This window comes from Myodes glareolus, chromosome 14, assembly GCF_982192425.1.
Source record: "Myodes glareolus chromosome 14, mMyoGla1.1, whole genome shotgun sequence".
Lineage (NCBI taxonomy): Eukaryota > Metazoa > Chordata > Mammalia > Rodentia > Cricetidae > Myodes > Myodes glareolus.
This window is the reverse complement of record NC_142039.1, coordinates 35,724,743-35,750,186: the sequence shown is the minus strand read 5'-3', so window position 1 is coordinate 35,750,186 and position 25,444 is coordinate 35,724,743. Positions and strand designations below refer to the sequence as shown.

At 36.4% G+C, this 25,444-nt stretch overlaps 1 protein-coding gene across 6 annotated transcripts in view; it reads left to right on the top strand.

Annotated features, from left to right (window-relative positions):
- The window catches only part of Sugct (succinyl-CoA:glutarate-CoA transferase), a 736,642-nt gene that overhangs the window by 114,344 nt on the left and 596,854 nt on the right, over nt 1-25,444 (top strand). For all 6 annotated transcript variants that reach the window (XR_007237119.3, XM_085699249.2, XM_048460944.3 and 3 more), the window contains exon 8: nt 5,715-5,858. Coding sequence is in view for 5 of the 6 variants with exons in the window: in XM_085699249.2 (XP_085555375.1) it covers nt 5,715-5,858 (144 nt within the window). In the remaining variant the exon portion in view is untranslated. The remainder of the gene's footprint in view (nt 1-5,714; nt 5,859-25,444) is intronic.

The window sequence follows — 25,444 nt, the reverse complement described above, 5'->3', positions numbered from 1 at the left end:
CAGTGGTTGTTGACTCCGGTTATTATTATTATTATTTTTTGTTTAGTAGATTTTGTGTGTTTCCCTTCTTTGAGTTCTGCTTGTGAAGGGTCGCTAGATGTCTGAGTTATTGTAGGTAGTGTTGGCAATGTTGGATTCCTTGGGTTGCGATTTTCCTTCTATTACTTTCTGTAAGGCTGGTTTTGTGGCTACGAATTATTTAAATTTGTTTTTATCCTGGAATATTTTTTTTTCTCCATTGATAGTGAACGATAGCTTGGCTGGGTATAGTAGTCTGGGTTTGCATCCATGGTCTCTTAGTTTCTGCAGTACCTCTATCCAGGACCTTCTGACTTTCATGGTTTCCATAGAGAAGTCCGGTGTAAGCCTGATAGGTTTACCTTTATAAGTTACTTGACCTTTTTCCTTTGCAGCTCTTAATATTCTTTCTTTAATCTGTATGTTTTGTGTTTTGATTATTATATGGCGAGAAAATTTTTTTTTTTGATCAAGTCTATTCGGTGTTCTGTATGCTTTTTAAACCTTCATAGGAATATCGTTCTTTAGGTTGGGAAAGTTTTCTTCTATAATTTTGTTGAATATATTTTCTGGGCCTTTGATCTGCAATTCTTCTCCTTCTTCAATCTCTATTATTCTTAGATTTGTTTTTTTATTGTGTCCCAGATTTCTTGAATGTTTTGTGATGAGAATTTGTTGGATTTGCTGTTTTCTTTGATCAGATCATTTATTTTCTCTATGGTATCTTCAGCATCTGAGATTCGTTCTTCCATCTCTTGTATTCTATTGGTTATACTTGATTCTGTAGTCTCTGTTTGTTTACCTAGATTTTTCATAGCTAGCCGGCCCTCGGTTTGTGTTTTCTTCATTGCCACCATTTCAGTTTTCAGTTCTCGAACTGTTTCCATTACATGCTTGATTGTTTTTTCTTGGTTTCCCAGTGTATCATTCATGGATTTACTCGTCTCTTCAAACTTTTTGTTATACTTCTCATCCATTTCTTTACTCATTTCTTCAAACTTTTTGTTGTACTTCTCATCCAGTTCTTTAAGGGAGTTATTCATATTCTGTTTAAGGGACTCTATTGCTTTCATAATGGCATTTTTCCCCACTTCTTCTGGGTTAGAGTGTTCAAGTCCTTCTATTGTAGGGTCGTTGGGATCTAGTGATTTCATGTTGTTTTTCAGATTGTTGGAGGAGTTCTTGCCTTGACGTCTGCCCATCTCTTCCTTCAAATGCTCTCTATTGGATCTTCTGATACCAGGTCAGGTTCTCTTGTTGGGCAGGGACTTCACTGATAGAAGGCCTACCTTTCCTCAGACAGGCTAGTGAAGCACAGACACTCCCTCCTGCAGGGTTGTGCTCACAGCCCCGGCCCAGCACGCAAGGCAGCTGAGCTGGGGAAATCCCCTCCTCCAATGAATGTCTGCTAGAAGATGAGTGCCCCTTGCTGGTCAGGAATGTCGCTGAGCTGACCCAGGGCCCACCTGTCCTCAGGCAGGCTATCAAAACACAGGAACTGCCTCCTGCCGGTTTGCTCCCACAGCCCAGACTCAGCGTGCAAGGCAGCTGAGCTGGGGAGATCTTATGGCCCCAGGGAGTAGAGCTAGAATTCAGTTTCATCTCGGGCATAAACGCCTTCAATTTTAAGAAGAGCCGTGTGCTCTCTCTGGTTTCGGAGACCTCGCTTATAGCCAGCAAACGTGGACTTGCACCACAGCCTTTCAGACATATTGTCTTTTAGAAGTCCTGTTCCCAGCAGGCCCCAGAAACCGGCCCCCAAAGCTCAGCATCACGAAACTTTCAACCTACTTTTTAGGGTGTTGATTATTTTTGTTTTTCTGACTTTCAGGCATATCATTAAGTTATTTTTTGAAATCTCTCAAATCTTTTAATATAGGAACACAGTGCTCTATACTTGCCTCTTATGACTGCTTTCATTGTGTGTTTTATTTTTTTCAATTGTAGGAAAAAAAGCTAGTAACCATCATGTTTCTCCCAATTTTGGCTCACTATGAGCTGATTAACTTCCATGAATTAGTGTGCTTTCTGTCTTGCCTGGTGTTCAGATAAAATGGAGCATTTGCTTTTGGTGTTTCTGCATTTGAAATTTGTTTCATGTCTCATTTGATGGGAACTCTCATGGACTGCTGAGAAGAATGTGTATTCTGTGGGTAAAATTTTCTGTATATCTATTAGGTCCATTTAATTTTTTGATGTCATTTAACTCCAGAGTCCTTTTATTTATTTTTTCAGTTCTTTTTCAGATAACCTCTTTATTGGTTAAAATTCAGTTGTGAAACTATAACCTCTGCCACTGTTTTGGGGTTTATCTGTGGCATTAAGTCTAATAGTATTTCTTTTATGAAAATTGGCTGCTATTTTTGGTGCATATATGTTTAGGATTGTTATATCCTATTCTTGGACTTTTCCATCAACGAGAGGATAAAATGTTTCTCTCATCTAATTTGTTGTGGTTTGAAGCTTGTTTTGTTAAATATTAGAATCTATACCTGCTCATTTCTTGTTTCATTTGCTTGTAATACTTTTTTTCCATCTTTTTTTTTTTGTAGTGGTGTGTATCATCGGTCATGAGGGGTATGTCTTGAAGGTAGCAACAAGATGGATCTTGTTTTTTGATCCAATTTGTTAGTCTGTGTGTCTTTGTTGGTAAGTTGAAAGTAAAAAATGATGTTATTATTGAAAAACGTGTACTAATTTCTGTCATTTTGTTGCTGTTGTGATTTTCTATTAGATCTCTTTAATTCAGTGTTCTGAAATTGGTTACTTGTTCCCTGTGCATTTGTAGGCATGTTTAACCTATTCTTCAGGATTAAGTGTTTTTTTTTTTTGCATTATCTTTTGAGTTGGCTTAGTGATCCTAATTTACTTAAATATCATTTTGTCTTGAAAATTTTTCTTTTTTCCTTCTATTTTTACTTATACCTTTGTTAGATATAGAGGTCTGAGATGATTCTTTGACTTCTTATAAGTCATAGAACATTGGTGCCATTTGCCTCCATTGCAAAATCTGCTGTGATTTTGATGGCCTACTCTGTATGTGAGAGTTGATATTTTTCTCTTGCTACTTTCAATATCCTTTCTTTGCTATGTATATTTAATGTTTTGAGTATTATGTGCTATACATAGTTTATTTTCTGCATCCCTCTCATTGTCATTCTCATTGCCTCTTGGATCTTAATACACATCTTCTTTCATGTATTAAAGAAGTTATCTTGTGTTGTTTTGTTGAAAATATTCTCTGTATCTTGGCCTGGGTCTCTTCTTTTTATGCCTATTATTCATAAGTTTGGTTTTTAAATTTTTTTTTTATTTTCAAAACAGGGTTTCTCTGTAACTTTGGAGCTTGTCCTAGAACTAACTCTTGTAGACTAGGATGGCCTTGAACTCACAGAGATCCGCCTGCCTCTGCCTCCCAAGTGCTGGGATTAAAGGCATATACCACCACTGCCTGGCTAGGTTTGATCTTTTTATAGTGTCCTAGAGATGTGTATGTACTCCTCCCTTGGATTTGACATTTTCTTTGATTATGTGTACAAATTCTTCTACCTTGTCTTAAAGACTTGACATTCTGTCTTCCACTTGGCCCTATAAATTGGGAAGGCTTTCCTTTGATTTTTTTGACTGAATTCTTGAATTTTTTCATTTGAATTTTTCATTTCAAGTTTTATTTCATCTTTGCATCCCCCAGAAATTATCTTTTTATTAAATTCTGTTTTCATATCTTCAATTGTTTTTATCATTTAATTCAACTGTTTGTGCTTTTTCTGATCTTCATTGTATCATTTATTCATATCATCTTTGAGTTCTTTGATAATGTTTACTATTTCTATTTTGACACTGCTGTCGTGTACATAATCTAAGTCACTTTTCTTAGTGACATTACTGTGGAAGAACTAATTTTTGATAGAGACTTATTGTTTTGTGTATTTATGTTTGTATATTTGCCACAGGACCTAGGCATCTGGAGTTAGGTTGTTAGTAGTGTTTCTTTGTATGGAAACCTTGTCTCTATTGTTGAATGAATGTTTAAAGCTTTTTATCTCTATTATTTCAACTTGTCAGGTGGCCAGCTCTTTGTATGGGTTTAGGGTTGAGTCTTTCTGCAATTCAGTTTAAATGTTGAAATGGGGTATCAAAAATAGTCCTAGTTCTGCTTAAGCTGAGCGAAGTTTCTAAGCTCAGATGCAAACCCTCTGTTTACTTAGAAGATATTTACATTTAATCTTCAGGAGCTTGGTCAAGATACTTTGGACTTTTCCTCAGTTTACCAGTACTGTTGCTAATACTGGTGTGGGTCTAGTATCTCTCTCTGGAGAGGGGGAGGTTCTCAGGCTGTGCAGATGACTATTACTGGCAGTGTAAGTTTAGTGTCTGTCTACAGAAGGAGCCAAGTGTGTGAAATGTGATGAATTGAGTTGGTAGGGGGTGGTGACAGATTTTTTGGCTGTATACCTTGGGATGGGAGAACAAGAGAGCTTTCAGCGGTTGACGGAGTTGCCATTGTGAGTTGGGCCTCCCCACTTGATGTGGTTGTGAAGTAAAGCAGGCACAGCAGAACTATTTCCCAGGCAGGTCTCAGTTGGGGACAGAATTGCTGGTGTGGGTCTCAAGAGGGGCAATCCTTAGGTGGAAGCAGTGTGTTGTAGGCAGCACCAATCTCATGTCTTTCTAGAGAAGGGACCAGATATGCCCAGAGGTGATGAGTGGTTTGGCCAGGGTAGTTAGAGTTGGAAGTCAGGTATATAGGCTCCCTGGCTAGGGATGCAGGCAAGAATGTGTGGCAGGGAGGGAAAGGCTTTTTTTTAAGTGAGGCCTTCATAGTTGAAGAAGATGTGCCCAAAGTGGTGTCAGAACAGCTTTTTGAAGTTTGATTAAGCTTTAGTTATAGTGAAATTTTAATGATTAAATTTTTTTTCAACATTAAAATATTTTGTACCCATTTTTAGGATCATAATGTCTTTGGTTGTCACTAAGGTTCATCACATGGTATTACTATTTTTAGCTTTTGATAAATTTCTGCAGAAATACATGTAAATATTAATAAACTTGCTTAGTCATTTTAAGATAAAAATTTAAAATTATTTTCTAAAGTCAGTATACAAAGTGATGGGTTTCATTATGATATTTTCGTACCCACATATCATTTTGTATCTTTTAAAATAGCATATGCCTTTAGGATATTTGCCAGCTATTAGCATGATTATAAGGAAATTGGACCAGTTTTTTTTTTTTAATATACCAGGTTTTTTTTTTTTTCCTTTCTGCTCTTCCTTCTGCTGTTTCCATTCTAAAACAACATTTCATCCAACAGGAGAAAAATAGTGTTTTGACTCTTTTTTGGAAGATAAACATATTTAAATTCAGAAATTCATTTATTATTTTCTTTAAATAAATACATAAAAAAGAACTTCAGATGTGTTCATAAAGATTTCTTATTTTATTTAACTTGGTTTAGGTTGGCTTGAATGCCTCTTGAGAAATATACAGTGGTAAATATACATTTACTATAAATACATTCCTATCAGCTGGTATTCTTAACACTAATTTTTTAGATTTAGTCATGTATATGTGTCTGCTCATATGTAGATACACATACTTCACATATAATTCTTTTATTTAGCCAAAGAATGTCTGGGAAATATAAGATGAGTCAATATTTAATTTCTGTTTTTCTCACTCAACCCTCACATCAGGACGGAGAGCCTGTTCGGCCAGGAGTGGCCATGACTGACCTTGCCACTGGCCTGTTTGCCTATGGAGCCATTATGGCTGGCCTCATACAACGGTACAGAACTGGAAAAGGGCTCTTCATTGATTGTAATCTACTGTCATCTCAGGTACCAATCCAGATAACATTTTAATTTATATAACAATATATTTGGGTTATATCTTTTTAGATAGAATCCTATGATTACATGCCATTAAAATTAAAAAAGAAAATAACCCCATAAACTGCATTGTTTTGATGTATTTGCTTTCATTTGAAATAATTTAAATATGAAATTGTTAAAAAATTATGACAGTTTTGTTACAATTCAAACACTGTTGTTGAATTAGAATTCTTGAGTCTTCTCATCCTAGAATGCTTCCAGTACTCCTTGTGAGACCACAGTGCAGACGCCTCTATGTTGTTATCATATGAGTTCCATAACTTCCTTTGATGCCATTTCTTCACTTTTTATGTGCCATGGACTCTCTTATGAGTCTGGTGAAATATATGGACTTTTCCTTGGGATCATATTTTAAAGTTCATAAGATGAGGTAATTGGATTCCAAAAGAACTAAGTTATATGGAAATACATTTATCTCAATATAAGAATCATTTTTGGGTGATCATAATATTTGGCTTTTACTAACATATTAAAATTTATGGAAATTGAACTATTCTAGGTAAGTGCTCTGCTCCTGTGGTATTTTCCAAGCCCTCTTTTTATTCTTCATTTTTGAGATGGTCTCACTAAATTGACAGACCTTGAACTCAAAACATAAGCCTAGGGAGACTTTGAATTGAACATTTTTCTGCTTTAGCCTCTGGTGATATAATAGTGATTGCAACACCATTAATATTTTGATGTAATGTTTAAAAGAAATAATATTTCAAGAAATGTGCAATAGATAATATGATATGAAATGAAAAATGAAAATATGAAAGGATGTATAAAATTATCAGTGATCAAGTCATAGATATTGCTAATACTCGTGTGGTTTCATTGCTTGTTTTCATAGTTGTTTAGGTCAGAGGTTGATGGAAATAAAGATATCCTTTTGTACACCCATGCTATTTAACTCTTAGGACTCTCCCCCTAGACTTACCTCCCTGGCTTAGACAGTTAAAGTTACACTGTAGCAAGCACAGGACTGGAGAAGAGGAAGGGTTAATTCACTTTTTGCATGACATTTTGCCTCCTTTACTGGATCAGATCCAGATGCTGTACCGTATGTGGAAGTTGATTCTGAATAGATAATTTTTCAGGGATAGGAAAAAGAAAATACCTAATTTCTGCAAGGAGACATTTTACTGTGGGAAAATTACTTTCTAGACATAGAGATCTCAGTTGGGAGTTTCAGATTTAAGTGGCATACATGGGAAAATAGTAAACTTGGAACACTACATTGGATATTTTTTCTCTTAGGCAAAATTAAGGAGGTGTATAGAAATAAAAAAGTCAATATGGTTGATGGTAAAATAGTCTGTATGAGTTCTTAGCAACAACGTTGAATCACTGTCAGAATTTTAATGGTTTTATAGAAGGACAAAAGAACTCTCTTCCATTGAGTTATCTTGCTTCTCCATAGAAAGCCATAGATAGTAGTTATAGGAAGGAGCTAACAGTCTTTTCTTTGTCTGTGCTAATAGCTGTGATGAGCCTGAGGTAAGTTAAGTCACCGAATACAACTTATATATTCACTAAATGTTGAAGACATGAAAGTTTCATAGGTGTGTGATATATGTAGTCTTACAGGGATCTAGGCTTTGTAGGTCCTACTGTCTGTGTCTTGAAAGACTTAACATTCCTGAACAGAAGATTTTTTTTATTTTTCATTTGTCACTAAGCCTCCCAAATAATGTTGATATTCATAGTTTTGTCTGTACTAACTTCTTTACTTATATTCAATTATTAATAGATACATTTACTTCGGAAACTAATACGGTATAGTAGAGGTTAAAAAAATCTTCTAGCACTGAATTGGTGACTCCCCATATAGAATATATTCTTACTTGCAAGACTGCTTCACAATGAGTAAATTTATGACCATATACATACAGATATTTATTAAAGTCGTTAGTGTGTGTGTGTGTGTGTGTGTGTGTGTGTGTGTGTGTGTATGTGTGTATTTTGGCATGATATCCATGTTGATTCTTGAGACTATAAGCTTCAATAGTCTAAGGAAAATTATTTTTTGTCTGTTTATAACATATACTATGTTCAGCTCAATATATGTCAAATAGTATCAGTGGTATTATACTTTGAAAGAGAAACATCCTCCATAAGTTCATATGTTTGAAAATTTAGTAGTTTTGGGAAGGTAATGAAGCCTCTGGCGGTGAGGGGGCGATTGCCAGAGGAAGTTTGCCTTTTGGGGGTAGGTCTGGAGGTTTTATAGCCTGTCCCCATTTGCTGTTCTCTGTCTGCTTCCTTATTGCTAACACAGTGTGACTTGCTAGACTCTGCTCCTGCCACCATGCCTTCTCTTCCTGCTGTCACTCCTCCTTTGCCATTGTAGAGTGATCCCCTGAAACTGTGAGCCAGAATAAACATACTTCTTCCCTTAAATAGTGTCATATTTGGCTATGGTAATAAGAAAAGTAATCAACACATAAAACTGGTACTGAGAAGTGGGGCTTTTGTTTTTATAAATCTAATTTTGTAAGTTTTAGCTTTAGAACTGGCTTACAGAACGAGTGTCTTAGTTTGGGTTTCTATTGCTGTGAAGACGCCATGACCACAGCTACTCTTGTAAACAAAACATTTAATTGGGGTGGCTCTCTTACAGTTCAGAGGTTCAGTCCATTATCATCATTGTGGGGGAGCATGAGAGCTTGTAGGCAAACATGGTGTTGGAGAAGAAGCTGAGAGTCCTACATCTTTCAGGCAACCACAAGTCCACTGAAACACTGGAAGGTATCCTGAGCATAGGAAATCTCAAAGTCCACCCTGACAATGACACACTTTCTTCAACAAAGCCATACCCAGTCCAACAAAGCCACATTACCTAGCAGAGCCATTCCCTATGAGATTATGGAGATGAAATACACTGAAGCTACCACAAGAAGTGTGGAAGAATTTGAAACTTAGGGCTAGGAAATCCTCAGACTACTGTGAGGAGAGCTTAATGGGACATTCTGGTGGGGAATTCAGAAGACCAGATGAAAAGTGGAATGCAGACAGTGGAGGCCTAGGCTAGTGAGGTTTCAGAGGAAAACACAGATTCTGTCTGGAACTGGACTTGCTATAATTACATTTGGGCAAAGAAATGTGGCTGTATTTTGCCCATGGGGTGAGAGCTTGCATGAGGCTGAATTAAAAAGCAATAGACTAATTTCATTGGTAGGAGAAATTTCAAGGTAGCATAGCCTTCAGTCTGTAATGTGGCTAATTCTCACTGTTCTTAATCAGATTGACAGTGAGAGCCAAGAATGAAATACCTGCAGTTTAGCAAGGAATGTTAACAAGTTTAAAAGGGTGGACAAGGAGCAGAACATTTAGAGGACAAAACATTTATAATTGTTAAAGAGTAGCCTCACTGTCTTCAATAGCAAAAGTGCCCTGAAGGCAAGACTCCAACCATCAAAGGCCCTAATTTGTAAAAATGCAAATTTATTTAAACGGAGAAAGCAGCTTGACTAAGAACACCACAGAGTTTTTCTTTTCTTGGAAACAATTGCCTAAGAAAAGTGATATTGCACATTCATCATCCAGGAAATTACAGCTGTGGTTCAGAACAGCCAGGTTACATCTTGGGCTCAGGTAGAGCTTGGCAAAGTAGTCTAAATCGCACTGATATTGTTAGCATGAACGATGCAAGACTGAGTGATCATGAACCCTTACTCCAAAGTTACAGGGAGCTGCTGAGGCCAGGCAATGTGTGGCCGTGTTAGAGCTTCTGTAAAGAGCTTGCATGAAGCTGAGATTTTATCAATCCCAGTTGGAGTGGAAACCCCAGAATGTTCGAGATGCCAGGACCATGGGACATCTGTCAAGGAAGAGCCATATGTGGAATGTAGCCTGTGCAAGAGAGAGAGATTTTGGGTGTTATACATAACCAGGCCAGTCAAACCCTCTGGAGAACAGAAGACTCCATCACGAGACCATGATGCCTGATTTGGTGCTTCAGGATGAACTGTTTGCCCTGAAGGGTTTTGGTCTTTTGGTCCAGTCTTTTTCCTTGATATGTTTCCACTCCTCCCTTTTAGAGTGGGAATGTCTATTTGGTGTCATTATATATTGGAAATATGTAACTTGTTTAGGTATGTAGCTCAACCATAGTTAGGAGATTGTCTTTCAAACGAGTATTTGGATTTTTAAAGTGTTGTGACTATTATTGTCTATGGGAGATTTTGAAGTTGATTTAATGCATTTTGTACTGTTGAGCTAGCCATTGGCACAGAAAGAACTCAGAGTCCAAATGTGGTTTGAATGTCCCTCTTAGATTTTTGCATTTGAATGCTTGGTTCCTGAGTGGTGGCTTTGTTTGGGATAGTTATGGAGCCTTTAGGAGATAGAATCTTACCACTGGAGGTGGGTCCCTAATGGCAGACCTTGAGGTTTTATAGCTAGGCCCCACTTCTTTTTATTTGTTTTATGATTGCTAAGGAAATGTGACCTGCCTGACTCCTGATCCTGATGCTTTCCCTGTAAAGAGATGTTTCTTTGGTGAGGCATGGTGGGCACACTTACTTAAAGATATAAGGGGTTTAAAGTTAAAGTTTAGAAAGTAGTTAGGGATTACGTCGGTCTAGAAGTTTGGTGGTAGTAGATCCTTTTCTAAGACTGCACTAAACCCCAGGAAATCGGAGTAGGTTTCTGGGGGCAGGCATGACTGAGCGAGCCTTAAATTCATTTGGACAACTGTTGGTTTTCACCAAAATCTAAGTGTCATTTATTGTATTGTCTTACTTACCTTTCTATTGTGGTGACAAAACTCTATGAACAAGGCAACTTATAGAAGGAGGAGTTTATTATAGAATTACAGTGCCAGAGGTTTAGAATGTATGATGGAGGAGTGGAAGTAGCTAGTGATAGACAGAAGGTCTAACAACTAAAAATTCATATCCTCGAACCACATACAGGAAACAGAAAGGGCTAACTCAAGAAGACATGAGTCTTGAAACCTCAAAGTGTGTGCCTAGTGACATTCTTCCTCCACCAATGCCTCCTCCCCAAAGAGCCACCAATGAGGGCCTAGCATTCAAATACCCAAGAATTATGGTGGACTCTTTATTCAAATTACCACATGCACATTTATGGTGATCTTTTCTGTGGTGGTCACTGTTGTGGTTCATAGGCTTAACAGCTGGGAAAAACTATTAATTGCTTTGCTCCTTTGGCAGCTTGCACTGTACTTTCTGGCACTGTGGACATTTCTTTGCAGAAAGGATACTTTCAGGTTAGGTACAGCTTTAATCATCTGAGTCCTGTGCCTTAAGTGAGTAGCTTCTTCTGCAATAGGTTGTTATCTTCAAGCTCTGAGAGGCAACCGAGGACAACAACAGTAGCCTATGTTGTCTTCAGAGACAAATGGACCACCCTGGTCAAACACTTGAAAGGAAGTTTTTTTTTGTGGCTGGAGTAGTAGGGTTTTTGTTAGTGTATGGTTCTTGTGGGGTGCTTTGTCAACTCAAACGGCATAACTTCATTTATGTATATATAATATAATAAGGATAATGATATATATGTGTGTGTATGTGTGGTTTATACATACTTGTACTCCTACACTTGAAAACTTTATACATAATTTTAGGTAAGTATGAAATAATGTGATTCCTTGAGTCTTTATCTAACAGTCTTAATGTTATCTGTCCCCCTTCTCTCCTTTTCCTCCTGTGTTGACCTCTCACCTCCCTCTCCAGTGGGAGCCCCTATCAGTTTTTCTGTTTCTGTCTTCATATCACTGACATCCTGCTATTCTCCTCAAAATATCCTCCCTACCAATGTCCATTTATATTTTCTTGGTATCTACAGTTATTATATGTTCTATGCTTACATCTGAAGATTTGGATATAGGAACCACAGCTAAGAGAGAATATACAGCATTTTATCTTTCTGGATTTTTCAATGTAAAGTTTCTAATATGTTTGAGAATTTCATACCTAAGGTCAGTATTTACATCATTTCTACTCCTCCTTCTTTCTTCCAAGTTCTTCTAATGCCCCCAACTTCCTCTTGATTCACGATCTCTTCTTCTACAATCAAGGTTGCTTTACACACACAGACACACACACACACACACACAGACACACAGACACACACACACACACACACACACACATACACACACACCTTACTGTGGTAATTTGAATAGGAATGGTCTCTATAGACTCATGTGTTTGAATACTTAGCCCATAGGGAATGGCGCTATTAGAAGGTATGGCCATGTTGGAGGAAGTGTGTCACTGTGGGGGCAGACTTTGAGGTCTTATATGCTCAAACTATGCCCAGCATGGCACTTAGTCTCTTTCTGTTGCCTGTGGATCAAAATGTAGAATGCTTAGCTACTCTTCAGCGCCATGTCTGCCTGAATGCTGCCATGCTTCTTGCCATGGCTATAATGGACTAAACCTTTGAAACTGTAAGCCAGCTTCAGTTAAATGTTTTCCTTTATAAAATTTGCTGTGGTCATGGTATCTCTTCATCAATAGATACCCTAACTAAGACACCTACTAAGTTTGAATCGTGGTATATTTCTTTGTGCCTGTGTTGAGCAATGACTATTGGTATTGGATAATTGGTCAGGGGGTTTGTCCCTGAAGACAGTGAATTATCTGTCTCTTAGCAGTCATTGATTGTCTGTAGCTCTGCATGAAGAGGGAACTTTGTGAACTTTCCCCCATCCATGTTTGCATGTAGACTGGTGATGAAATTTATCCAAGTCACCATATGGTTGATGTTTTATGATCGTAGCATTTCTCTTATGTCTTGAAGACTCTATCTAGCTGCAGGTGTTCTGGTCCTCAGGCTCTTAAGCTCTTCCTCTTCATCCATAATTTTTCCTAAACCCCAGGTGTAGGAATGGCATTCTAGAGAATACCAATTGGGGATGGGCACCCTACGGTCACTTATTCTCCACATTTTGACCAGTTGCAAGTTTTTGTAACTCCTTAAAGTGCTGATAAAATAATCTTCTTTGATGAGGACTGAGAGCTACACTTATTTGTATGTATAAAGGGAAATATTTAGAATAGAGTTAGAAATCATTTGGTTTAGAAAAATAGTAGCAATAGGTTTTTCTCTAGGTTATATGATATCTTCAGTCATGGGAAATTGCCAGGTTTACAGTACCATTCATGAATTCCTTCATGTTAAGCAGGCTTTAAGTTGAATTAGATAGCTGCTGGTCACCCTGAAAATATAAGTGCCAGTGTTGCACCGTTAGGGATATGTAGTCAGGCTGGTCATTGTGGTTCATAGGTTTCACAACTGGTTGGGATTATTGGATGTCTTTTTTCTTGTTCTAGTCATGACAAAAAATGGCTTCTATGTCTTGATAACAGTCCATCATTCAGGGATTTAAAGCAGAACTCAAGGAGGCCAGGAATCTGGAACAGGAATGAAACAGACCATGGAGGAATGCTACTTACTGGCTTGCTCTGAATGACTTGCTCAACCTGCTTTCTTATAACAACCCAAAACTACCTGCCCATGGTAGTACATTCTACACTGGGCCTCTCACATTGATCAATAATCAAGAAAATGCCTCACAGAGTGGCCTATCAACCAATCTTATGGAGGCATTTTCTCAATTGATGTTCTTTCTTCTTAGATTACCTTAGTTTATGTCATGTTGACAAACAAACAAAAACTAAACAGCACATCTCCTTTGACAGCTTTGGTAGTACCTTCTAATACTATGGAATCTAGTTCTCAGGGAAGAGGCTTCCAAGTCAGTACCGTCTTGACACCCTAAGTCCCCCATCTGAAATGTATGGTGTCTTTAACCTTAGGGTCTCACCTCTAAGTTTTGGGAAGCAACTGAGAGCAATGACAATAGGCTAAATTGTTTGGGAGTGTCTTGGATACTCCTTGACCAATAACTCAAAGAAAGGGTTTCAATGCCAGGTGTAAGAGTAGTGTTGCAAATGTATCAGTTGAGTTGGACACCCCATGGCCAGTTGTTCCTTGTAGTTTGACCAGTTGTGACTTTCTGTAATGATCTCCTGCTGAGAAAGGAAGCTTCTTTGATGCAGGATAAAATCCACACTTATTTGTGGGCATAAAGACAAATATTTAAAATGAAATATAGTTAGGAATTATACTGGTGTGCTGGCCAGTGTTTTGTCAACTCAATATAAGCTATAGTCATTGGGAAGAGGGGCCCTAATTGAAAATCTCCTTCCACACACAGATTGACCTGTTGGGCATTTTTTTTTGATTATTGATTGACGTAGAAGTCACATTGCATTCAAAGTCCATGCCATACCAGGGCAGGTGCTCCTGAGTTGTGTGAAAAAAAAAAAAGGCATCTGAGCAAGCTGTGAGGAACAAGCCAGTAGGCAACATTTCTCTGTGGCTTTTGATTCAGCTTCTGCCTCACAGTTCGTACCTTGGATTCCTTTCCTTACTTCCCTGAGAAGTATAACTTGAGACTTGTAAGCTGAAATAAACTCCTTCACCGGTAGCTTTTGGTCACGGTGTTTTATCACAGTGATATAAAGTTAGCTGAGACAACTGGCTTAGGAAAGTGACAGTAGTAGTTTCTAGTCTTTCCTGCAGTCCATGACCTTATTAATCATGCGGAGTTGGCTAGGTTTCTATTATCAGATATGGTTTGCCTCTTGTTTAGTGTGCTTTAGGTCTTAATAGAGAACTGTTGTTTATCATCAAGATATATGAGCAACTGTTGCACTTTTAGGGATATCTTGCCATCCTGGTTATTGTTGTGATTCATAATAATCAATGCTGTATACAACTATTGATTGCTTTTCTCACATAGCAGCTTGAATATTGCCTTCCAGTACTTTGAAAACTAATTCTTTGGGTATGAGACTTTTGGGTCAGATCCAGTCTAAATGATCCCAGTCCAAAGTGCAAAGTGTCTTCAGCAAGAGAACTGCCTTCAATTTCTGGGAGGTAAGCAAGGGAAACGCAATAACTTACGTTGTTTTGTGAGTCTCTTGTACTCCCCTGACGAACAAAAGTGCTGAAGTGTCTGGTGCTGAAGTTTTGTTAGTCTATGTCTCTTGGAGGCATTTAACTCAAGTGCCATAACTTCATTTAAATTATCTATATCTATATATAATTTTTAGTTCCATCCATTTACTTTCAAGTTTCATTTTCCTTACATCTGAATAATATTCCATTGTGTGTATAAGCCATGTTTTTATTTTTCATTTACCAGATGAAGGTTATTTAGTTTTTGTTCATTTCATAGCTGTTTTGGATAGAACAATGAGCACAGCTGAACATAGGATGTTCAGAGTAGGATGTTATGCCTCAAAGTGGTTTTAAATTGCATTTTCCGGATTGCTATGGCTGTTGAACACATTTCTATTTCTTCTGAGAATTCTCAGTTCATATCCATATCCCATTTTAATTGAGCCATTTATTTCCTCATTCTTTGTATTTTGACATTTTTTGCATAGTGTAGATATCAATCCTTTATCAGATTTGTAACTGCCAAAGATTCTCTCTCACTCTGTGAGCTTCCTCTTTAGTTGTCTGATTGTCTCCCTTGCCCCAAAGAAGTTTAGTTTTTGAGATTTTCTTTTGTGAATTGTTGACCTTAAGTCCCGAATGAAAGGAGTCCCATTCAGAATGTTCTTTCCTGCACCAGTGTCTTGTAAGGTGCTGTCATATTTTCTTCTAGTATTTTCAGCATTTCTCGTTTCACTTTGAGATCTTTGATCCATTTGAAGTTGATTTTTTGTGCAGTGTGTTAGATGTGAGTATAGTTTAATAATTTTACACATGAACATCTAATTTTCCCAGCATCATTTGTTAATGATACTGTTATTCTTCACTGTATATCTTAGGAATTTTTGTCAAACGTCAGATGACTCTAATTACATGCATTTATTATTTGACTTGTCTGTTTTTTTTTCCATTGAAGACCTTATTTGCTTATATTAGGAAAGTTTAGTGTTGACTGACTGTTGTAAAATGGATTGAGGCCCAAAACTCAGAACTTGATGAATGGGTTCAGCCATGCTTGCACTAGCTGTTAACTGTATTCACCCCATATGGGACTGGGTAAGAGATGCTTCCACAAAGAATTATACGTAATTATTTTGACTAAGGGGACTATGGATGTTGAGTAGATAATCCATAAATATTTACTGTACTGGCATACATGAGTGCTTGAAGATGAAATGCAATAAAAGGATATGAAAAAAGCATTATAAATTGGAACGTATTCTATTGATGGCTATCATTAGGTTTATTTTGTTAGTGTAATATATTTCAGAGGGTTAGATATGTGCTGGGGTTTAAAAGTTACACGCTAGCAAACTATTATTATATCTATAACTTTTTACAATAGAGAAATATTGATTAGTTTTACTTTTTCTTTCAATTTTAAAAGCACATATAGAGTCTAGATTCTAAAACAAAAGCACAAAATGATTAAAATCTGCTTTATGTATATGAGAAATGCTATTTTAGGCACTTTTCAAAGTAACATGATAGAAAACTTCTCCTTTTGTTTATTTTATATAAATATCTGTTCACCCACTTTAGCGTGTAGTACTTGTTCTTAGTTTCAGCTGCCTGGAAAATATTTTTTTTTCATACAGTGGCCAAAGCTTGATTTGATTGCATTATATAGGATGATGAATGACATTGAATGTCAGTCACTAGAAATGTGATTTTGAACTTTCGTAAAAGTGATCTACTGTACAATAGACAAATTAGGCTTGATTTGAATAGTAGCTAATTATTAACTCAGAGATGATTGCCTCAACCACAACAAAACCATTTAAGCAAGTTCACTGTGGAGACATAATGGTGCCCGGGATGTGGTTTGTAGTGGGCACCAAATATTTTGTACTTTCAAAGCCATAAACTTTTAACCCTTGTCATAAAATTCTTTTGATTTTCTTTTAGTCTTAATATGATTTAGAGTTGTTCACTCAAGATTGTCTAATGTCAGCATCTAAATACTGTGTCCTTAGATGATATTGGTAAAGAGCAAGGAAGTGGGTGTGGATGTGGTTCCAATTACTCTGCTGTTCTGACTCTTCTGTTGTGGCTTTCAGAAATATCTTTTGTAAGTTTAATATCCTTCCTGTACGTAATTGTATCCAGGCTGCCTTAATTATTCTATAGTGAGTTAGTGTTTTAGTTCCGCGGTTATTTTCACAGATAGAGCATTTAGTCACTTTTAATGTCACAGTCTTTCCCTATATTTGAATATTTCTCATATTGCATGTACATAAACTGTTAGGATTTATAAAAGTTTAACTTGTTGGGCACAGTTTTGTCAGTAAACTTTCAGAATCACAAACAAGTATACTCATCTGAAATTTATCATTTTTTTCTGTAAGCTATATTGTGTTTTGTAATATTTATTTACTTTTTAAAGTTTAATTTTATTGAAGTATATATAAAATCCACTTAAATGTCAACTTAATAATTCTGATATATTTATAAAGTTAGAAATCCACCATTATAAGTTAAGATTTGAAATGAATATTCACAGAGTGACCTCTGGTTTTATGTGAGGCCAGAGCAGACTTGCTTTGAATTGGGGAGGAATCTACACCTGGGCAGATGCAGAAGAATTCAGGGCTCATTTTAACATTTGTTACCCTAGGAACTTGACATTTATGGATTTTTATCTACAAAATATTCAAAAATACATTGTATAAATGCATTGATATAAAGATGAATACAGTTCATTATTTTGTTTGCTGTTATTACATTTTTGTTGTATAATTTTAAAGTTAGAAATTATAATTAAATATTTTTATGCCCTTAAAGTACTGTGACTATTAGACACTATGTCTATTGTACCTAATCAGATGGTTCTGGAAGAAGCATGGTAAAAAAGTTCTGTAAATAAGCGAGGAGAAGATAAACTTGTGCATTTAGGAAGGAGCTAGAGTTAAACACCAAAATTATGTTGAGGTGCAGGTAGGGGATTGACAGGTACAGGAGCATATAATCTATGGTGAAGGAAGTTGAGACAATGTCGTAGGAAAAGAAAAGGTAGTAACATGAGAAAGTTCAAAAGTTCTTGAACAGTGATTTGGAATTTTTATATCTCTTTTAAGAGGCCTATTGCATTCTTCCTTTAAAGACCCCATCAATCCTTGCATATCTGTTGTCTGTTTTTGTAATTAAATTAAGTTTATTTTTAAAATTTTATATCTATGTACTGTACATACTTTCCCCTTCTCCCCCTCCTCTCCAACACCCCCATATCTTCAACCTACATTTCATCTCAAATTCACAGTCTTTTTTCTTTAATTATTGTTGTTAGACACACACACACACACACACACACACAACCTGCGGAGTCCATTTAGTATTGCTCATATGTGTATGTTTTAAGCACTGACCACATGATATTTTATAAATAATTAGGGAACTCATCCCTGGGAGAAGATTAATTCTCCTTTAATTATGGTTCTTCTTTTACATATCTATGTTGGCATGTCAGTTGATATTTTCATTATTCATGCTTTTTTTAAAAAGGAAGAATATTGTTGAGAGTTCAAGAATGCAGCCTCCTTGTTATATATAGAAGACATTATTTTGCCGCAGACTTCATGGTCTTCTGTATCTTAAATTTTTTTTGCCTTTCTCTGAGTGGGAGTTGTGTTATAGATTTATCAGTTAAGGCTGGGCACCCCACAGTCAGTTGTTCCCTGTATTTTGATCAGTTACTATCTATAACTGTCTCCTTCAGTTGAAAAAAAAAAAGCTTCTTTGATGCAGGTTGAGATCTATACTTATCTGTGGATATAAGGATAAGTTTTTTGAATGCAGTTAGGAGTCATACATTTTAGGAAAGTGGCAGTAGTAGATTCTCCTCTAAAATCTAGGACCTCACTAGCTGTGAGCAGTTGGGTATATTTTTAGGATCAGGCATGATTACCTTCCTGTAGAGTGACCCTAACTTTAATTAGAGAGCTGTTGTTTACCACCAAGATGTAAGTGCCACTCTTGTACTTTTAGAAATATATTGCCGTGATAGTCATTGTTGTGGTTCATAGATATCGCCATTGATAAAACTACTGATTGCTTTTCACTTGGCAGCTTGCGTTACCTTCCAGTACCATTGAAGCTAGTTCTCAGGAAAAAGGCTTTTGAGTAAGACCCAGTTCAATTCTTTGAAGCTCTGTGTCTTAAGGTCATGGTGTCTTCAACAATAGGGACTTACCTTCAATTTGTAGGAGTTAACCAAGGGCAGCAATAATAGTCTGTATTATTCTCATAGTCTCTTGGACTCCTCTGACCAACAACTCAAAGAGATTTTCATGCTTGTTGCTGGGATTTTTCTTATATAGTCATTGACTTGCGGGAGGATCATTAAACTATATGTACATGTATGTAAATATAATTATATGTTATTTTAATTTTTGGTAGATATAAGATAATATGAATTCCCTATAGATTTTCTAAACATCCACAGTGTTTTTCTCTTCGTTTTCCTTCTCTTTCTGTGTTGTCTTATGCCTTCCTTTCCATTTAAATTCACCCAACCCAGCATAGTTCACTGAAGAAGAAACAAAATGTCTAAGTAATATTTAAAAAATGTTCCATAACCTTAGCAAATACAGGAATGCAAATTAAAACAACTTTGAGATTTATTTTATCCAGTGAAAATGGTTAAGAGCAACAAAACAACTGTCAACAAATGTTAAAGATGTAGGGGAAGGGGAACAGTTGTTCACCATTGTGCAAGTGCAGCCTCTCTGGAAATCAGTATGGAGAATTCGCAAACATTTAAAAATAAGTTTGCCACATGACCTGACTTTGTAACTCCTTGGCATATGCCCAAAGGACTCGCCATCCTCCTCCGTAGAGACCTGTTCAGCCAAGTGGCTGTCTGTCTAATCACAGCAGCTAGAAAATGGAAGCAACCTGCAGGTCCTTCAGCTGATGAGTGGGTAATAAAATGTGGTTCATCTATGCAATGGAATACTGTCTGGGTATAAAGGAAAATGGAACCAGTAAATTCACAGGTGAGTGGATGGAACCAGGAAATAGAAAACATTTACATTGAGTGAGGTTACCCAGACCCAGAAAGACAAATGCCACATGTTCTGTCTAGTCATTGGTTTCTAATTCCAAATATTCACATGTGCGTATATAACATGGAGTAACTGAAGAAACTAAGAAAGTCAACAGAGACCATTCAGGCAGAGGGGATGGAACTCCGGAGAGAGGGACTATCAGGGTATGGGAGATGTGAAGTGGGAAATGAAAAAAAACTGGCCTGTTTGAAGTCTCGGTCTCATTCATTCTCTAAGCAATGCATTCTGTGATTAAAACCTTTCTCTGCTCTGCAGTTTTGAACTCAGTTTATGTGTATGGATGTTAACATTTACTTGATGTTCTCTTTGGCTTTTAAGATTTTAAAAATTTCTACTTCTATGAAAAATGTAATAGTACTTGCACAAAACCTGCAGGCTTCTAATTATTTTCACAATAGAAATTCTTCCAATTAATGAATATGGGCATTTGTTTTGTGCTTTTGATCTTTCATCAATATTTTATACATTTCACTGTATATTTCCTATCTTTGGTTAAATTTATTCTTTAGATATTTTGTTTTTAGTAATATGTGAAATCATGTTCTTGGTGTGTGTGTGTGTGTGTGTGTGTGTGTGTGTGTGTGTGTAAGTTTTAAGGTTTCCTATGTATAAAAAAAATCACTTCTGCAAATGGGGACAGTTCTACTTTTTCCTGTTTTCACTTTTGACAAAAGAATCTTTTGACTTCTTTCTGCCTAATTGCCCTGCCTAAAATTTCTGGTATTACATTGAAGTATTCAGGTTTTGTTTCCAGTCTCAGAGGAAAAGTTTTATATTTCACTGTTGATTATTGTTTTAACTGTGAATCAGCATAGCATGCCTTTGCTGCATTGAAGCATTTTTTTCTATAATTAATTTGTGGAGAGTTTTTTTATCATGAAATTTGAATTTTACCAAATGATCTTTATACGCCAATCAAGATAGTAATATGATTTTTATCTCTCATTTTGTTAATGTAAGCAAAGCATTCTGCAGTAAAGAGAATGAGTTAGATGGTTTATATTTTCTGATTTCAAAGTATACTTCAAAACTATTGTAATTACAACAGTAAGGTACATGAAAATAAAAGACACATAACCCAAAGAAACAACATAGGAACCCCATAAATAAAACCATTGATTTGGAGTCAACTGATCCTTAACAAAGGGACCACTGAAATTCAATGGAAAGAAGGAAAATCTCTTAAAAAGTATCTTTAGTCCTTTGCATGGTGGCTTAAGCCTGTAATCTTGGCATTTGAGGCAGAGGGATTGCTGTGAGTTTGAAACTAGTCTGAGCTACATATTAAGTTCAAGGTCAGCTTGCATTATAAAGTGAAATGCTGTCTTAAATAGCAGCAGCAACAACAAATCACTCCCCTAAGAATATATAGGCACATATATATGAAACACACACACACACACACACACACACACACACACACACGCACACGATCGCTTCAAACTAGAGAAAGCTTCTACTTAAGAAAGAAAAACATCAATGCAGTGAGTAGGTAACCTAATAATGGAGAAAACACTCAGACCCATACATACAATAAAAGGTGTCTAAAGTGTGTGAAGAACTAAACAAAAGACCCAGATGTTTCTCAAATTAAAAGGGATATGAAAATATGTTCAACATAATTATCAGTGAAAAGCAAATCAAAACATCAGTGAGATGCTCTTTTTAACGTTTTTAATTCTTTATAGCTCTTAGTTATGACATACCTGTGAGAACTTAATTAGCTGGGATGCTAAGTAATGTGGATTTTATAGTTAATTTTATTTTAAAGGTGACTAAGAGTTACTCTAATTTCAAGTATTATCATGTAATATGTATAGATGCTTTATTTTTATACTTTACGAAATGTGGTAATATACTTATTACATACTTACCATGTTTTACTTCTAGTAAATGCAATATACTTAGTACATATAGTCTAGTAAATTTTATTTTATTTTTAGTAAATATATTCTAGTATATTTTATTATGTTATTAGTAAATATTATATTCTACTATAATAAATGTAATATACTTATTACATTTTACTTATAGTAAATGTAATACGTTTAGGACATACTTAGTTATTAATATACTCATTACATTTTTACCTTAAAGATTATTATTGATAACCAAATATTTTTATATATTCAGGTATACTTAAGGAATATGAAGTTAAGTTACATGGAATCCACCCATGTACCTGTCCATTCATCCATGCATCTGTTCATCTATCCAATTATAGTTATTTAGTGTCAGCCATATATCAGACACAAATTTCTTGCCATATGGAACTTTCACTGTAGTTAGAGAAGATATCAACAAGTAATAAGTGATGAATTCACAGTAGGGAATGCACAGCTTTATAAAGTGGAAGGCTTGCTTGCATTAATTAGTTTGGTTTAGAAGTGTTCCTGACACAGAGCAATGTACACAAAAATAGTGGTCAAAAGTTGACGGATTTTAGAAATCAATGGAATGTTGAGACAACTGACCAAAAGATTCCTTGATTTTTTTCATAACTGAAATATAAAGCATTTTAAAGACTTAGTGTAATGATAGTTGAAACTAAAGTAACCCTTAGTCATGGGCACTAACTCTGGTAATTTAATAATACTGATCTGGAGAATAAAAATGTCTCAAATAAAATTCTATGTTTTATAATTAGTAGGTATTTTAAAGACTGGACCCTTTAAAAATTTAGTATTATGCAGTAGACTTTTATTTCTGTGGGGAACCCTTTCTGGGCAGAGAACCTGTCAGATCTCTAGAGCAGGAATTGAATCCTGGTGCTGTTTTTATGAATGGTAATAGAAACAACAAAGAGAGAAAATCAGTTTAAAGCTTCCTGCTTCTTGGACTGTCTGCAGACTAATATTGAGACGACAGAGAAAGAGCTATATTTATTAACTGCTGTCCCGCGCTACCGGCTCGCCAGCAAGAACGACGCGGGGCACTTAGGATACTTCTGCAGTAAAGCTTTAATGCATCTTGAGAGGGAGAGCATCAGCTTCCAAAGCGGAGACCCAGAATGAGGGGAACCCAGCCCTTATAAAGGAAACAGTCCTCGCTTCTGACGTGTCACTCTTGGATTGGTCCGCTGCCCATTATCCCAGTAGGCAGGGACGCAGCGGTAGAGAGTTACCAAGCACGTGCGCTGGGATTAAAGGCGTGTGCTACATCACCTTGAACTCACAGAGGTCTGCCTGTCTCTGCCTCCCAGGCATCGGGACCAAAGGCATGTACTACCACGCCTTGAGGTTGCAGAGGTCAATCTGCCTCTGCCGCCCAGGCATCAGGACTAAAGGCGTGTACTGCCACACCTTGAGGTCACAGAGGTCAATCTCTACCTTTGTTCCTAGAAGCAATGGAGAATGTGGTCCGGCCCTCCACAAACTGCATCTTCCTAGCTGCGGTACTGTGCTGTCTATCTGCTGACCTGTGTTTTATTATATTGTTTTCATTAAATCTATATTATTGTGACTTAATAACTTTGTGCATTAATAAAGTACAATTTATATAATATTTACAATGTACTTAGATTATCTAATCATTTTGTAAAATTCATCTACTGTGGTCTCAACTGACTGAAAGATAAACAGGAACACAGAGTAGTAACTTATTTCATGACACATAGCCAGTATCAATGCAAGGTCTGAACTAGAGACCATGCTGTCTACTGCCTTACATACATAAGGTTAATGTCGAATGCCCTTTTATATATGTGTTGCTTTTATTGTATAATGAATAAAGCTCCTTCAGCCAATGGTTAGCAGAGTAAAACCAGGAGAGAAAGCCAAACAGAGATATATATAGAGAGTAGGCAGAGTCAGGGAGACACTGTGTAGCTGCTGAATGAGACAGATGCCCAGAACCTTTACCAGTAAGCCACAGCCTCGTGGCGATACATAGATTAATAGAAATGGGTTAATTCAAGATGTGAAAGCTAGCTAGAAATATGCCCGAGTCATTGATCAAGAAGTGTTGTACTTAATATAGTTTCTGTGTGTCTGGGTGGCCGGGAAAGTAAAGGTGCACTCTCCTTTTACATAAGGCCTCAATATTTCCACGTACTTAGTTGTGAAGATATTTACTAGATGCCAGAGCTAAGTCTGCTATCATTCCTAGAGATGAATAAAGTTTTCTGGGAAATTATTTCAATAAGAAAAGTATACAAAGATATAACTACTAGAAAAGTATTTCTGGTGGTCTTATAGTGATGCTACTATGCAGTCTTCTTACAAAGACCTAGGTGTTGTTACATTTTAAGTCATACAATTTCCTAACTGACCAAAATGTCATTATTTGGCACTTGCCTATTATGCTTTTATTTATATAAGGTCAGTAGATGTTCCCTCTCTTATTACTGATTTTAATAATTTGTTATCTGCCTTTTCCTTGGTGATCTTAGCTTAAGGCTTATTAATTTTGTTGATTCTTTTAAAAATGTTCTTTTATTAGGATCTATTAATTATATGTAATAATGGGTTTCACTGTGACATTTTTATACACATATTTTATACACATCAAAATGCATATATTCATCTCTGAAATTTTATTGATTCTTTACAGTGTTCTCCTTAAATTTTTCTTGTTATTTTACATTCTATTTTATTTACTTTTACGTTTGTTAAAATTAATTTTAAGTTAGCAAACAAAGTAATAGCATTTTTCTTTTCTTTTTTAAAAAAGCAAATAAACTATCGTTTTTCATTCTACATATCAATCTGTTTCCACTCCCTCCCCTCCTTCCATTCTCTTCACTTACCTTCTCCCACCATCTCCCATACACTCTTTAGAAAAGATAAGGCACATTGCTTTGGGGAAGGTCCAAAGGGCCCCCCCCCACTATACCTATGTTGAACAAGGTATACTTTCAAAGAGAATGGGTTCCCCCAAAAGCCAGTACAAGCTGTAGGGATAAATCCTCGTGCTACTGACAGTGAGCCCACAGTCTGCCCCAGTTATACAACTGTCACCCACATTCAGAGGTAGTTTGGTCCTATGCTGGTTTCTTCCCTATCCGACTAGAGATGGTGAGCTTTCATTATCTCAGGTAAACTGTTTCAGTGGGTGTGCCCATCATGGTCTTGATCTCTTTGCTCATAATCTCACTCTTCCCACTCTTCAGTTGGACTTTAGGAGCTCAGTCCAGTGTGCTACTGTGGGTCTCTGTCTCTGTGTCCATCAGTTGCTGGATGAAGGGTCTTTGGTAACATTTAAGATATTTATCAACGTGAATAACATAAAATATCTTGGAGTAACTCTAACCAAACAAATGGAAGAACTGTATGACAAGAACTTTAAATCTTTGAAGAAATAAAGTGAAAAAAGACACCAGAAAGTGAAAAGATCTCCCATGCTCTAGGGTAGGCAGAATTAACATAGTAAAAATGGCAATCTTGCCAAACGCAATCTACCAATTCAATGCAATGCCCATCAAAATCACAGTAAAATTCTTCATATACCCTGAAAGAACAATATTCAACTTCATAAGGAAAAACAAAAACCCAGGATAGCCAAAAC